This window comes from Anoplophora glabripennis, unplaced genomic scaffold (assembly GCF_000390285.2).
Source record: "Anoplophora glabripennis isolate ALB-LARVAE unplaced genomic scaffold, Agla_2.0 scaffold259, whole genome shotgun sequence".
In the NCBI taxonomy this organism is placed as follows: domain Eukaryota; kingdom Metazoa; phylum Arthropoda; class Insecta; order Coleoptera; family Cerambycidae; genus Anoplophora; species Anoplophora glabripennis.
In genome coordinates this window covers 73,352-87,833 of record NW_019416505.1, presented here as the reverse complement: position 1 = coordinate 87,833, position 14,482 = coordinate 73,352, and the positions used below count along the sequence as shown (strand labels likewise).

General features: G+C 34.5%; 4 protein-coding genes across 6 annotated transcripts in view; 1 reads left to right on the top strand and 3 right to left on the bottom strand.

Annotated features, from left to right (window-relative positions):
* Window positions 1–1,583: 1,583 nt before the first annotated feature.
* Window positions 1,584–3,763, bottom strand: LOC108904206. 2 transcript variants are annotated; one of them, XM_018706666.2, is made up of 3 exons: window positions 3,331–3,763; window positions 2,100–2,832; window positions 1,584–1,815 (listed from the first exon to the last, which is right to left on the bottom strand). In XM_018706666.2, the coding sequence occupies exons 1-2, from the start codon at window positions 3,523–3,525 to the stop codon at window positions 2,107–2,109; spliced, it is 921 nt and encodes a 306-aa protein (XP_018562182.1). In that variant the 5' UTR covers window positions 3,526–3,763; the 3' UTR covers window positions 1,584–1,815; window positions 2,100–2,106. The 2 variants fall into 2 exon arrangements, with proteins under 2 accessions (XP_018562182.1, XP_018562181.1); XM_018706665.2 differs by having other exon boundaries at window positions 2,100–3,669.
* Window positions 3,764–4,776: 1,013 nt separating this feature from the next.
* LOC108904211 (sentrin-specific protease 8) lies at window positions 4,777–5,600 on the bottom strand. The gene has a single exon (XM_018706673.1). The coding sequence runs from the start codon at window positions 5,485–5,487 to the stop codon at window positions 4,840–4,842; it is 648 nt and encodes a 215-aa protein (XP_018562189.1). The 5' UTR covers window positions 5,488–5,600; the 3' UTR covers window positions 4,777–4,839.
* Window positions 5,601–6,107: 507 nt separating this feature from the next.
* LOC108904212 (60S ribosomal protein L17-like) lies at window positions 6,108–6,711 on the top strand. The gene is made up of 2 exons (XM_018706674.1): window positions 6,108–6,421; window positions 6,474–6,711. Exons 1-2 carry the CDS (start codon window positions 6,164–6,166, stop codon window positions 6,705–6,707), a joined length of 492 nt encoding a protein of 163 aa, XP_018562190.1. The 5' UTR covers window positions 6,108–6,163; the 3' UTR covers window positions 6,708–6,711.
* Window positions 6,712–7,274: 563 nt separating this feature from the next.
* LOC108904210 (myosin-IA) overlaps window positions 7,275–14,482 on the bottom strand; it is a 52,751-nt gene continuing 45,543 nt past the window's right edge. For both annotated transcript variants that reach the window (XM_018706670.1, XM_018706671.1), the window contains 4 exons: window positions 13,847–14,091; window positions 13,566–13,783; window positions 12,784–13,507; window positions 7,275–8,386 (listed from right to left, as the gene is read on the bottom strand). In XM_018706670.1, the coding sequence (XP_018562186.1) occupies window positions 8,188–8,386; window positions 12,784–13,507; window positions 13,566–13,783; window positions 13,847–14,091 (1,386 nt within the window). In that variant the 3' untranslated portion in view covers window positions 7,275–8,187. The remainder of the gene's footprint in view (window positions 8,387–12,783; window positions 13,508–13,565; window positions 13,784–13,846; window positions 14,092–14,482) is intronic.

Here is a 14,482-nt window from a genome sequence, read left to right as displayed (position 1 = left end):
TATATTACAACAAGCTTTACTTTCATGCGTTGATAAAAATAAATTCCACAGGAAAGATTTTCTTCGTTTATCCATATCCAATTTTATTTGTAATAAAAATTTATTAGTAGTAACTTAGGACAAAATAACAGATCACTACGCTATATCAAATCAAATAAATAATGCAAAAGCGAAATAATAAATTGAGCTAAATCAACGAAAGTTGGCACATGCTTGAAAAACAGCTCATAACGAAAGTATCCCTAACGCTAGCCGCTATTAAGCACGACAGGTGTCGATTTATGAACTCTGACGCGGAAATAAGGGAACATATCACGGTAAGAATGTATGCGCGCGCTACCAGGAGCTGTTCCGAAAAATCGCAGCTATTTGTCACTGCTCTGTTGCCGGAGCAGTAGCAGATGTCACTGCTCCGCAAAAAGAGCAGTTTAGCCCATCTCTATTCAAAACTAATAGGTAACCTCAAACACGCTCTTAGCGCTATCAGTGCAGCATCATAAATGTCGCTAAAGACGAACAAACATCGATGTAATGCGCAAGGACAATAAAATGATCTGTAGGCAACACATTAAACACTGTGGTTAGAACGTACTACCGGTAGGAAAATAATAGGGTGGATATTAGTAATATGGTTTTCACTGCTAACCAGTAGTCCTCAAAGGGTTAAGGTATATTATAACAATAAGTGAGAGTAATTTTTTGTTCAACCCCCGGCCAAGGGTGGAAAAAGATAAAACAAAGGGCTTTTTTAAGATAACTCAAAAAGGGAAGATTTCAGAAATTTAAAAAAAATCATAAACAGAAAAATGATTGAATTTTGTAATTTTTTTTTTCAATCTACTCTAAAATATGTAACTTTTCTTTTCAGAGAAATAGATATATTTTTTAATTTTTAATAAGAAAGTTATAACAAAAAATCAAATTTTTAATCGTTAATTTTAATGATTTAACAAAATTAAATTTCTGAAATCTTCCCTTAACTTCTAGCCTCCCTAAACTCTGTTAATTTTAATAGTACAAGAAAAAGCTAAGTGACCATTTTTATGTAGAATTGTCTGCTTTACAACTTTCATGAAAAACTTTTTTTTCTAGCTCTTACCATTTTTGAGTTATCTTGAAGAAGCACTTTGTTTTATCTTTTTCCACCCTTGGCCGGGGGTTGAACAAAAAATTACTCTCACTTATTGTTATAATATACCTTAAACTAACTCATATCAAAAATTCAGCCAAGTTGACAAAATTTCGATTTAAAGGCTTAGTTAATTGGACTATTAGGGACATTTTATGCCAAAACAAATCCACTGTATGGATAGTTCAGGAAATTTCACACCAGATGGCACCATTAGTTCAAAACTGGTAAAATGTGACTTAGGGACTTTTTGCATAGGCCCTTCAATTAGAATAATGTATGTAACATATTCTACAAACTTGATTTCCAAGCAACTGATAATGTTTAACACATATTAGCCTTATCGTACAGTCTCTTGGTTATATTACTGTCATTATTACATAAATTTCAACAGCAACTACATACTTAGTAGAACCTTTTTGCAACATTTGAAATTGTTTATAAAGAATGCATACAGAACAAAAAAATATTTCAATCATAAATTAAATTATTAATTTCTTTTACATATGTATATTATAGTCTTCAACATTGCACACATTTGAAGTTGCATTCTTCCAATCTTCCATCAACCGTGCTTTATCACCAGTGGAATTAGTGTATGTGCGCAGGACGGTGGGACTAAACCGCCAGAATGTCTGATTTTGAACTTATTACTTCTCATCAGTATGTCACAGGTGAAATATAATCTACAAAATATCTTAAATGTCATTTTCACTCAATGCCTACCGACACAAAACATTGCTTTGTACCTACTGGCAGAAAGTGATCTACTAATCTACGACTTATTTCTTCTTTCAGATTAGGCGAAATAAACTTTAGCTAAAGATATTGCAGGAAACAACTCCACAGGTTACATACAATGAATTGCATTTGAATCAAAATTGATTAACACATTTGTTTTTTGAATAATGCTATCTTCTCTAATAAAATGACTATGATCGAGGGAAATTTCGTATTAAAATAAACTTACCAGCGTCTCATTTCGTTGCACGTGAATGGTGGACCATCGCATACGTCTGTATCATCAGAATTGCTTCTGTTGTGGCTTCTTTCAAGCACATACGTTTATCGGCGAATAGTGCTACATATTTTGAAAAGGAACGTTCTACATCTAGAGACGTAATGTTTGCATATTTAAAGTACTGATCAAGGTCATTCGCAGCATTTCCTTCATGTAAAGACTGCAAAATGTTACCTAGTTTCGGAAGGTCTAGATTTTTTTGAAGTAAGTCATTAAATTTCGATGTGGCTTCAGTTCCAGGGACATCTGTTAAGTTTTGCAACACCGTATTTACGTTATCAACTATTTGGAAAGACTGATCTAGTGGTATCGAACCATCTTCCAATTGATCGATAACGTTTCGCAAAATACTGTATTTATCTTGTATTGTATGCAAATTCTCCACAACTTCGGGGTCTTCATACATCTGTTGACATTCTCTGATAGCATGGGATTTACTGGGATCAAATTTGAAAATCACAGATTTAACGTCATGAAAATATTTACTATAATAGAAACATGCCTTTAGCCAAGTTCCAGATCTCGTTGATATTGGTTGAGGAGGTTCGGAAATTCCTGGGCACGATTTGTGAAATTCTTTAATTCGCTGTGGGGATTTTAAAAAAATCTTTGCTGTACTTGATATTAGGTTGTCCACGGCCTGGTAATTGTTACGAATTACTTCTGCCACACAGTGAAGAACCTGAAGCATACAAGTCACATGTAATAAATTAGGGTACACATTTTTAAGAAGCACAGCCGCTTTAGCCATATAAGCAGCTCCGCCCGTGACTAACATTAACACGTTATTTTTTTCTATACAAAATTTTTCGAGTGCTTGCGTTACCAGCTGTTGTATAGACTCGGCATTATTTTTTGGCAACCTTTTACTTGCGAGTAAATATGGTTTATTTGCTTTTTCAGGCGTTAAGATGCGGGCTAGAACATGCCCTATTTTATTATTTTTTCTGTCTGCAATTTCGTCTACGGTAACCCACAACTTTTTTCCACGTAAGTCCGAAAGCATATTATTTTCAGTTTCTTCTTTTACCCGCTGCAAGTGACGATACAACCGACGGCTTTGGGGTAATGGCCATTTAGGCACATATTTCTGCCAAAATAATCTAAATTGTTCATTGTCCACAACACACAACGGAATATTACATACACTGAACATAAAAATCAGGTCATATAAAAATACCCAGTATGGCAGCTGTAATAGTCGATTTTTTTTATGAGTTTGACTCTCGACATGTCTTTTACACTGATAGGCACTCCAGCCCAACAAATTAATTTCACAAACTCGGCATTTTATTACTGGTCCGTCGACGCATAAGTCAGGGAAACGTTGAATAAATTTGTTAATTTGATAGGCGTAGCTGAGTCGGCGAGACATTTTTAACGCATGAAATATACTCGATAGTCCTCTCTCAAATGTTCAAAACAAAACATTAACATGAGCACAAAGCATATAAACAAACGACTCCGGTGCAAAAGCGTCTACACCTTATTCATGCACCAAAGTGTCGAGCCATAGATTGAGTCGAGCTCTAAAAATATGTCACAAGTATTTTTAAACAATTTTTGCCGCAATATTTAATTCACTTTTCAATTCACAAAAAAACTCTAAAAAATATACAATATAAAAATATTTTCAATTCTACGACGTACGTAAAAAAATTCTATTACAGCTACATATGTTTCAGTAGCTCTAGTACATCAAAAATCAACATTAGAACTACTAGTACCATCGCATATCTATATTTCTATATAATCATTAATCAATCAATAACAATTGATATAATCTTTAATATTGTAGGTTATATAGGAATGAGCAATTTAAAAATTGTTTTTAGTATTATAAACATGCTATTTTATTTTTTAAACTTTGACAGCATAACGTTAGGTTAAGTTAAATACATATGGAATGTTCTGCGATATACGCGGACAATTATATAAATTACAACTACTGCCGTACGTCTGAGCTAGATATATGATTAGGATAGGCATTGTTTAAAAAATACAGGATGAAAAAAAAGCGGTACATTCACGATCCAGCATTTATTAAAAAAAAATTTATATAACACTTTTATCTGTGCAATTTTTTAAAATAAATATAAAATACAATATAAACCTTCCGAATATCCGGAGTCCGACTCTGAAAGCAGGCTCCGGAGACAGACTTCGGGGTCCGACTTCGAGGCAACTATTTTTTTTTTCATCATGATGCGTCAGATACACGATACATAATAATTGCCTAAGTAGGTATCATGTACATGAACGATTCAATCAAATATGAAAATAACCCAGTATTTCTTAAACAAATCAAGAAACCAAGCTGCAGTTTTAAATTTTCATAAAAAAATCGACCTTGCGACATCTCAACTGCTTTTTGCTATCATTTCAGAAATTATGAGAAATTCAGCAAAAGCCTACACAGGCTCAATTTACTAGAAATTTTTAAAATATAACATTTCAATACTAAGACATACAGGGAATTTTTCAATTCTGACCCTTTAAAAAAATATAGAAAATAGCTATAGGTACTCTCATTTTTTTATTTGTAAAATATTTTTGATTTCTGTAAGTAGGTCTTTTTTTGTAATTATATTAATTAAAGAACTCATGTTTATGAACAATATCAGTCAATAATTTAAAATTTATTATACATGAATTACATTTTCATTAATTTAATTTCTTTTAGTAAAAATCACCGATGTTTATGTTTTAACCGTTCTATAATATGCAAGATCTCCCATCTCTTCTGTGTTACCATTTCATGAGTTATCTTGGGGCAGCCTCTGATTTTTTCGTAATGAGCCGCAAAACTTGCTAACCTTTCAGAATTGCACAAAACATGAATTCCACAGTCATAACCGTTATTTTGCTGAAGACAAGGCACATTCTCAAATTTGTCTTGAATCGGAAGGGAAAAATATCTTAAAAGCTTATGCGCCAATTCAATAGCCTGCATATCGTTACTGCCGTTAGAAGAATCGTAATGGAACATCATTTTTTCAGGTCTTGAGAACACTAAAAGGCTCCAGTGGGAACCTCCCGAAGAGTCTATGAGTTCATTATCGTTTAAAGCAAAGAAAATAAAATCTCTCAAGGTTGAGTTCAACAGAGGATCCAAAAATACGGGTAGCTCTCGTTGCGGTGACACTTTTATGCATTGGGTTACCTCAGGGGACACGAATAAAAGAAAGGGTATGTTTCGAAATCGCTCAGTTTCCAGATATTCGAAATAAAATGAGATTATTGTGTCATTTAACCAGTAAGGTCCTTTCAGGAGTTCCACGTCCGATTGTCTTAGCAGACTTTCATTATAACTTAAAACTGTCAGGTTTTCACTCATTGTGACCTTATTTTGAACATCACATCATTTACTGTAAATTTTTTGGCTATTTTGATATTGACATTTCTTAGGTTAAAAATTTTGACGTTAAATGTACAGCGTTTATGACCGTTCTGCTCATAGAAAATATAGTACTATATTTTCTATGGTTCTGCTTTGCCCCGTTCTGCTCTGCTCTGAAATTCAGCAAGAGTAGATCTATAATGACGTCACAGATCTGATCGGCAATCGGCATTACTAGACGACAGAACATGAAAATAATACTTTATATTAAAAGCGAAAATTAAAAAAAAAGTAACTTGTAGTCCCCATATTTCTATTTACCTTGTACAACTTTAAATTCATCGTATTGCTATATCTGTGATTTTAAGAACACCACAAAGCATAAATGAAGAGCATTCATTTTTGTGTTTAATTGATCTGACATAATTTTAACTACAAATTTAAATCGCAGTAGAATCTTACTGAAATCGGTAAAATATTTGTCTGTATTGGTACTATATCTGTCATTGTTTAGGTGCATATAATTGGACGGTAAATTGTTTTAGATCTAATCCCCAGCTAATGAAATTTTACTAGTAGAGGGACTAGTAACTTTTTAGTTTTTACTAAACCGCCATTAGCAACTGTTTTAAAAGTGTTTAACAAATAACAAAGATTTTCTCGATTTAAAAAAATGGTTAAGTACGGCTCTTCTCACCGTTATTCTCTCAAAAACCTGGAAGGAAGCGAAATTATTAAAGCCAAGGCTTCTAACCTTACAGTGAAATTTAAGAACCTCGTAGCAGTTGCCCGAGCTATACGTAAAATGCCTTTGAAAAGGGCGAATGCTTACTTGAAAAACGTACTCGCCCATAAAGAATGCGTACCCTTTACGAAATTCAAAAGCGGCGTCGGAAAATGCGCTCAGGCCAAACAGTTTAAAACCACAATCGTAAATAAAATCATATCCTTATTCTATCAAGCGTAAATCTGATATTTTCTAGGGTCGCTGGGTAGAAAAAGCTGTGAAATGTGTTCAGGGCCTCTTAAGGAACGCCATCGCTAATTGCGAATTCTACGGAAAGGACCCGGAGGATTTCTTCATTTTACACATTCAAGCGAGTCAAGCACCGATACTGACCCGGAGGACCTACAGGGCGCACGGTAGGATTAATGCTTATAACCGCCACACCAGCCATATTCAAGTCATTCTTAAAGATTCAACCCTGAATAAATAAATTCGTTTTTTTTGCACTTTAGGATTTGTTAATGTTTTGTAATAAAAGTGTCGTTATGTTATGAATAAATAGTTACTAGTTTTTTTTTTTAACGTTCGTTTTAAAGAACTGTAGCACAGTGACGTGTTTTAAATAGTAAGAAATGATTAAACTTCAAAGACTGTGAGACAGGTAAGGTGTGTGGAAAATGTGATTCGACGGGCGTATGATTTTAGAGATGGAGTAGAATGATTTTGGTAAAATCTAGATTATCCCTACTTGATTACACTTACCTTGATATATCCAACAGGTAGATAGATTTTTTTTTATTTTAGGAATTTTGTCATACCATAGCACTTTCGCAAGTTGTACAATACTTGTACAATTATGACGAGCACTGACATGTCTCAGATGGAAATCGAAATAGGACAGGATTTGAAGTCCCTCTGTTGGCCTTTTTATACACGATAAGTAAAGATAGAGAACGTTCCAAGTGTAGGATACAACATATCATCTGAACACTATGCGAAATACACAGCACATTACAATTAAGGACTTGGGGGGGGGGAGGAAAAAAAGAAATACGAGTGCTTTTAAAAATTATTATTAAGGCACATATTTAGCGTGACTAAGTTTGTATCTAGACCGATACAAAATCTATATAGGTATGTATATATATAATTAATGGCACTAAAAGAGAAAAACAATAAATACTATAAATCATTTCAAAAGAGTACTTATAAAAATACAGATTAAGCAACATTCACGTAACATGCTTAAAAAAAAAATAAAATGCCATATGGACTTGTTTCAACCGTAAAAAATATAACAACAGCGATCCGCAACCGCAATCGGTAGCGGGAACGTGAAAACATCCCCGATTCAACTTCGTGTGGAAAAACTTTTGCGGAGATCACAAATTTTAAGTACAAAAGCTGTAGAACGTGCCTATATTCACTCCAAAAATATAACGGTTCGTCCTATAAAATATATCTTTTATAAAATAAGCATTTTTTTTAACACAGACTCTTCTTACGATACTAGTTTCACAAATAAAGCAGACAAGATAACAAAATGAATCCAACAAACGACTTTAAGTTTGACCACTAAAAGAATTGCACATTTCCGAAACTCTAGCTGCGAATAACAAACATTTCGAAGGCTTTGAAACGAATCTAAACGTCCTCTCATATGCTTTACTTGTTTTGGTAAAGGTTAATACTATTTGAACTTATACTTCATTGTATAAAATCGTAATTACTTATCTTGATATATCTACGAACGTTCGCCCCTTTTTTTTTGCTGCAGACGTCCGAAAGTGTAAATTTGTTCCTACAAGTACGTAAAAAATATATACTCTCATGTGGAAGTACGCGAAAATTAACAAAAAGGCACTAAGTTCCCCATATTAAACCTAATAATTTCCTCAATTTAAGATTTACAAGACGCGACGGCATTGAATAAAACGTACGGTTGCACTTAAACTCTCTTTGGGTGATTTCTACTGTTTTATGTGGTTGTTGCCGTTTTCTAGGATGGAGAAATTTGAAGGCAGCACGTAGGCGACGTTGCTACCGTCTTTTTTGAAGGTGGGTCGTTGCTCGGCCGCCGAGACTTGGATGTTGATGAGTCTCTGTTTACCGCCCAACGAGCACGATATCGTCTTGGACACTTTGACTGGCAGTTCGGCATTTTTTATTCTTAAAAGGAAAAAAAAATATATCACACTTATGTCGTTAATTTCTAAAGTACAGTAAGCTCCCGTCTTAAAAGATTTCAATTACTGGGCGAGTTGTCAGTGCAGCCATTGGCTCCCGCGTACAAGATACTGGGTGTTATATCACATATTTTTCAGACATTTCTCAAAACATTTGGCGTAAACTGATAAAACTTGATCTATGATTTATCAAATTACTTGGATTGTTTTATTAGATAGCCCCCTTTCTTGTACGGAATTAACAGAAAAAAAATTATATAAAAGATTAGAAGAAATTAGATAAAAAAGTACTAAATCAAAAAGAATTGTATTTCTACCCCTAACAATGTTTTGCCCTTTTTACTAAATTTCTTTAGAAAAAAAAAATTATATCATCAACTCCCTTATTTCTTTCCCTATTTATAAGATATTGAGCTAATTCAAACAAATTGTTATTATTTTTTAAATTTTATCAAATCACGTTAATGTTCGTCCGTGCCAGAAAACTTCAAAGATATCTAACGCCACAGACAAGACTCCTTTGTGTTAGTATTACAGGAAACAACGACTATGTGCCCTAACTAGCAGTGAATTTTACTTGCAATACCCAGTAAACGGCTAGTAATAGATATTTATGTAAAATAAAAACAAAAAATGATATTTCTAAATATAATTAATACGAAAACACACGTGAAATTGTTAAATAGTGCAATCATTCAATGAAATATACGTATCTTGTATATTTCGCGTTCGAATTTATGGATAAAGCGTATAAAATATATGATTTTTATAACGGTTCAATATTATTTGTCTCGTATTAAATGATTAGGCCAATCAATAAAGATTCACACTTAAATATTACAGCAAATTTCATGTATTTCCTTTTGAAAAATACTTGGTAGGTAAATGAAAACCCAAGTGATTTCCCCAGCAAAGTCGTGAACAATTATTTTTTAAACAATAAAAACTGTACAAAATTGACATTTTTTTGATTTTTATTTTAATATCTCAAAAAGTAATGATGGAATCGACTTACTCTCAATAGGGCTTTTGTAGAGAATAAAAAAACCTGGAAAATGTTTTTTTGTGCGACCCGATCGCTTAATTTTTTACAGAGAAAATCCGGAAAAACCTCTAAAATTTTTTCAAAAATTCATAACTCCGTCTAATTTGCAGCTGGAAAAACAATCTTGCGGAAAATGACAGATAATAGTCCTCCAGAGTCCTCCGCTCGTTGCTCGAGCGTACTTTCGATTGTTTCGGGCGACATTCAAGGGCATTTTTAGCATATTTCCCATTACCCAGGACAAAAATCCGAGATATACAAATTGGAGATTTTGTCGTCTACTTTCAGACGCCGTTTTCAGAATTTAAATCGGACCATTTTTAATAATAAATCGCTGTGCAAAAAAAGACCCTAATTTGTTTATAACGCAATTGTGCAAAAACTATGTATCGGACAGAAACCATCTTGCGCAAGATTAAACTACATATTATTATGTCATTTTCCGCAAGATGGTTTTTCCAGCTTCAAATTTGAGTTATGAATTTTTGAAAGTCTAACTAATGCAAATGTAAGTGAAGCTGTTGATATGTGTAGTTCGTTGACAAAAGTATCCGCTGTTACTGTTGAAGGTACGATAAAGAATAGTGTAGAAGTAAATCCAAAGAAGAAAAAAAGTGGAAACACCAGAGAGAAAAAAATAGTCAATAATGACATGAAATACTCCATACATAGGAAAATTTTCTTTAGAAATGCAATAGCAACGGGAAAGAAAATTCAAGCTGCAATAGTTGAAGAGATGTTCCTAAATTTTCTGATAAGGTTCTCAGAAAAATAATGAGTGACACGAATTTTCGATATTTTAATTGCTCGTTGAAAAAGACGAAATTGTGGTATTGCGAAGATAATACTTAGAACAAATAAGAGAACGAAACATTTTTAGTTGGATTTTCTACTGGATTAAAAGCACCTTTTGGAAAAGGATGCAGGTTGATGATAACACAAACTGGAAGCGATACGGGATTTATTTGAGTCACTAAAAACGGGAAATTATCATGAAGATATACAGGGTGATTCTCAAACGGCGACCAAAAATTAAACCTTATATTCTTTGGTGAATTTTAAGGGGAGTGTTTCCTATAAAGTTTTTATCTGGGGCGTTTTGTTAAAAACATACAGGGTGTTAAACTGAAAAAAATATTTTTAATAATTTTAAATAATTTAAAAACTAGTAAGTGAAATAATTTGAAATTGGGCACATGTATTTAAAATCTGACGCCTTTTCCTAAAATTTTGAAGCTCCTATCGGTGGCATATTTTTCTAAATAAAATAGTACGCCACTGCTTTACGGTAAAAATCGTGATATTCTCGGATTCGTCTTTCAATTTTCTACAAATTACTACGCCCCTATGTTTTTCGAAAAAAGCCTGGATTTTCGAGTAAAACTTAAAAAATAATCTGAAAATACACTTCCATATTCCAGTAAAATGAGGATTAAAATTATATAGTGGGCTGCGATAGCAACTTTGACATTCCGAGCAGTTAGAAGAAAGAATAAATAATGCTTTCCATTAGATTCAAGCAACAATAAATTTCGAACAAATTGCAGTTTTGTTACTAATAGGATTTCGCGCCTGTTTGTGCAAACGGAGGTATTTTTGAGCATTAACTCAAATAAAATCATTAAAATGATCGACTAATGTTATTAACTTCTTCATTCGAATAAATAACTGAATGGATAGTGGTGTGTCATGGTCATGGCATTTAAGTAAATGTATTTTTAGTTCGTTTTTTAAATTTTACTCAAAAATCAAGGCTTTTCAAAAAACATAAGACAGTAGTAATTTGTAGAAAACTGAAAGACGAATCCGAAAATATCACGGTTGTTATTGTAAAGCAGTGGCGTACTATTTTATTTAGAAAAATATGCCACCGATACCTTGTATCTCCGCCACTGGAGCATGTATATTTTAGGGAAAAGCCCCAGATTTTGAACGTTTATAAATACATGTGCACAATTTCAAATTATTTCATTAACTAGTTTTTAAATTATTAAAAAAAAATTAAAACATTTTTTTAAGTTTAACACCCTGTATCTTTTTAACGAAGCGTCCTAGATAAGAACATTATAGGGAAGACACCCCTTAAAATTTACCAAAGAATACGAGGTTCAATTTTTGGTCACCGTTTGTGAATCACCCTGAATATGAACAGCGACGTAATTGAAAAACAGTTTGAAAAACAATTTATACTGATCTACTCATATTAAATGCTTTTAAAACACTGTTGTTTCAAAATTTAATTTTTTCTAGAAGTTTGATGTTCATATATAATTTTTTTCTATTAATATTTATTAATTGCATTCGAAAAGGAACGTTATCCAATGGAATAATCCCAAGTAAAATGTGGCAACAAAAAGATTTGTCGATGATGATAATAGGACAGCAAGAATCAGGATATTTCAAATAGGCAACCAGCAATACATTTTTATAGATTTTATTACACAGTTTGTCTAAATATGAATTAATGCAAAAATAACAGACTTTCCTCCATTCTAACGCTGATTTTCTATAAAATGGACCTAGTTTGAAACTCAAATAACTCTTTGGTGTAAAGAAATTTGTAATTTACGATTCCGCTTGTTCAAAAGCGGCAAATTACAAATTTCTTCACAACAAAAAGTAATTTGAGTTTCAAATTAACTCTATTTTATAGAAAATCTGTGTTAAAATGGGGGAAACTCTGTTATTTGTGCATTAATTCATATTTAGACGAGCTGTGTTTTTTTTTATAAAGAACTGAAATTTTGTTATTTTTTATTATTTACTCAAGAAAAAGTAAGATTTTGTTTAATTTTTGATGTTTTAAATATATTATATTCACCTTTTGTTAATTTGTGTTTGAACTCTACTAATTACAAAAGATTTTCGAAACGTTAGAAAAATGTTTGTTTTTGTTCATAAAAAGTAATTTTTCTTGAAAACGGTAAGAGAACTCTTTTTGTGTAAAATTCATTGACGCTTCAGAATTTGCTGTCAAATGTCAATTTTTCTACGTCCAACAAGTTCGAGAAGGGTTCCTAAGATATTGGTAAAAAACTACAAAGAAAAAATGTTGACACGGTGTATCTCAAAAACGAAAGCCCGGAGAGTAAAATGGAAGAGGAAAATGTTTCTGTTTTCAAGAGATTTCCATTGCGATACTTATTTAGGAACACCCTGTACATCATTTTCATATTTATTGATGTTTATTCTGTCAAAAAGTATTTTATCAAGTGTTTTTATTTTGTTTTCAATTTTTTCCTTAAAAAAAAAAAGATTTTTTTGCATCGTCCGATCTCCAGGAGGGCCTACTGTATTTAAATAATTACCAAGTACAAAATCCGAAATCTACTTACTGCGAATATCTGTTGCAAATGACCCCGACGCACTCCCCGATCCTGTCCTCCTGCTTCTGGCAGTGCAACGACACGACCAGATCGTTCCCGCCCGGACAGTGCAACACGACGAGCTGGTCGTGACCCGGGCTGACGCTCAACCCCGTCAGCTCCCCTATCGCCACTCCCTCCTTCATATTCCTGAACTTCTCGCAGTCCAGCTTGAACACCGCCTGGTCCGTGACGAGCATCACCCGCTCCGCCACCTTATTAAACTTGTTGAACTTGGTGACGTACGACGAGAACAGGACGCCGTTGAAGTGCTTCGTATTCCTGAGGTTGTTGACGGCCTCGTTGAACACCGTGTAGTTGTTGTTCTCCATGTGGGTGGCGAGGTAGTTCCCTTCCCACTTGCGGTTCACCCCGTACTCCGGTCGCTTGTTGATGAGGACGCTGGCGGCGGCGATCTTGAGTTTCATCTGGGGCCACTCGTTGCGCGGTATCCTCTCGAGGACCCGCTCCGCCCGCCACCTGTTGAAGATCTGACGCAGCATCTTCGTGGTGTCGCGTAGGGACGGCGGGGGAGCCGGCCACATTATGCTCTTGCCGTAGTCTTTCATGGATCTCGCGCGGGCGAATTTTTTTTGGAGGGCGTTTATGTATTCCCTCGCCTTCTTTAGTCGGTACGCCTTCACCATCACCATCAAGGCCTTCATCCTCTTGTACTGCTGACGGGCTACGTAACCTGAAACGTTTCAATTGTGATCTCAATTTTACTACGATTGTTCATTTAAGCCACTTACCTCTCCAAGTTTTCTGGATTAAAGTGACGATGCCGGGAATCAAAGCGTTCCTAGCGTTTTCCAAAGCGAACAGCGTCTTCGGCGATCGGACGAACAACTTCGTTTTGCCGTACTTTACGTCATCGGTAAAGTTGTTTTCGTCCATTATCACTCGCACCCCGTCCTTCTCCGATCCCGATCTAAAGTTGGGCCAGGTGAATTGAGAGATCATCTTGTATCTACAAAAAAAGTGTCGTTAACGCACAAATATACACGAATATGCATTCTCGAAGCATCGTTACCTCTTCAAGAACCTGTCGTATCTCTGTCTGTAAGCGAAACCGGCCCTCCTCACCCTGACGTTCTCGACGAGACCCAGGTAGCTGACCTGGTGCCTCACACGTTCCTCGTCGAATGCCGCGGCCGACTTCATTTCGTTCGGTTTGATGCACCGTACGTAGTGGGGCTCTTTGCTCTGCAGGTTCTGGACGAGGGCCTGCATGGAGTTCTTGAAGAGGGTGCCGGCAGTGGGAGGCCTTTTCGTAATCTACAAAGAGGTTAATATGTTAAAGAGTGACCGCAAAAATCGCCCGTTTTTTCACAATTCGCAGAGAACTAAAGAGAATAGATAAAAATATGTTTTTGGTCTCAAATTACTCGTCGCAAAAAATTAAGATGAACGTAGCTTTGTTTTTTGAAAATTTTCAAAAATCACCCCTATTTAGGGGTTGAAAAGACGCCCAAAATGAAGAATTGAATATTACCAATAAATATAAAACTATTACCATGTGAATTTTTCTATCGTATGATTCTTGATACAAAGAAAAATTTATTCTCACGACTGACATAAGCATGTTGAATTAGAAAACGCCCCTGAGTGCACTTAAGGGTGGAATCATCCCCAAAATTAGAGAATATCAGAAATAATTGTAAAAATT

Excerpts from the sequence above, each read along its gene's own strand:
- LOC108904211 (XM_018706673.1), bottom strand. The coding sequence starts at position 5,487 with ATGAGTGAAAACCTGACAGTTTTAAGTTATAATGAAAGTCTGCTAAGA.
- LOC108904206 (XM_018706665.2), bottom strand. The coding sequence starts at position 3,525 with ATGTCTCGCCGACTCAGCTACGCCTATCAAATTAACAAATTTATTCAA.
- LOC108904212 (XM_018706674.1), top strand. The coding sequence starts at position 6,164 with ATGGTTAAGTACGGCTCTTCTCACCGTTATTCTCTCAAAAACCTGGAA. Across the intron at positions 6,422-6,473 it reads AACAGTTTAAAACCACAATC|GGTCGCTGGGTAGAAAAAGC; the intron begins GTAAATAAAATC and ends GATATTTTCTAG.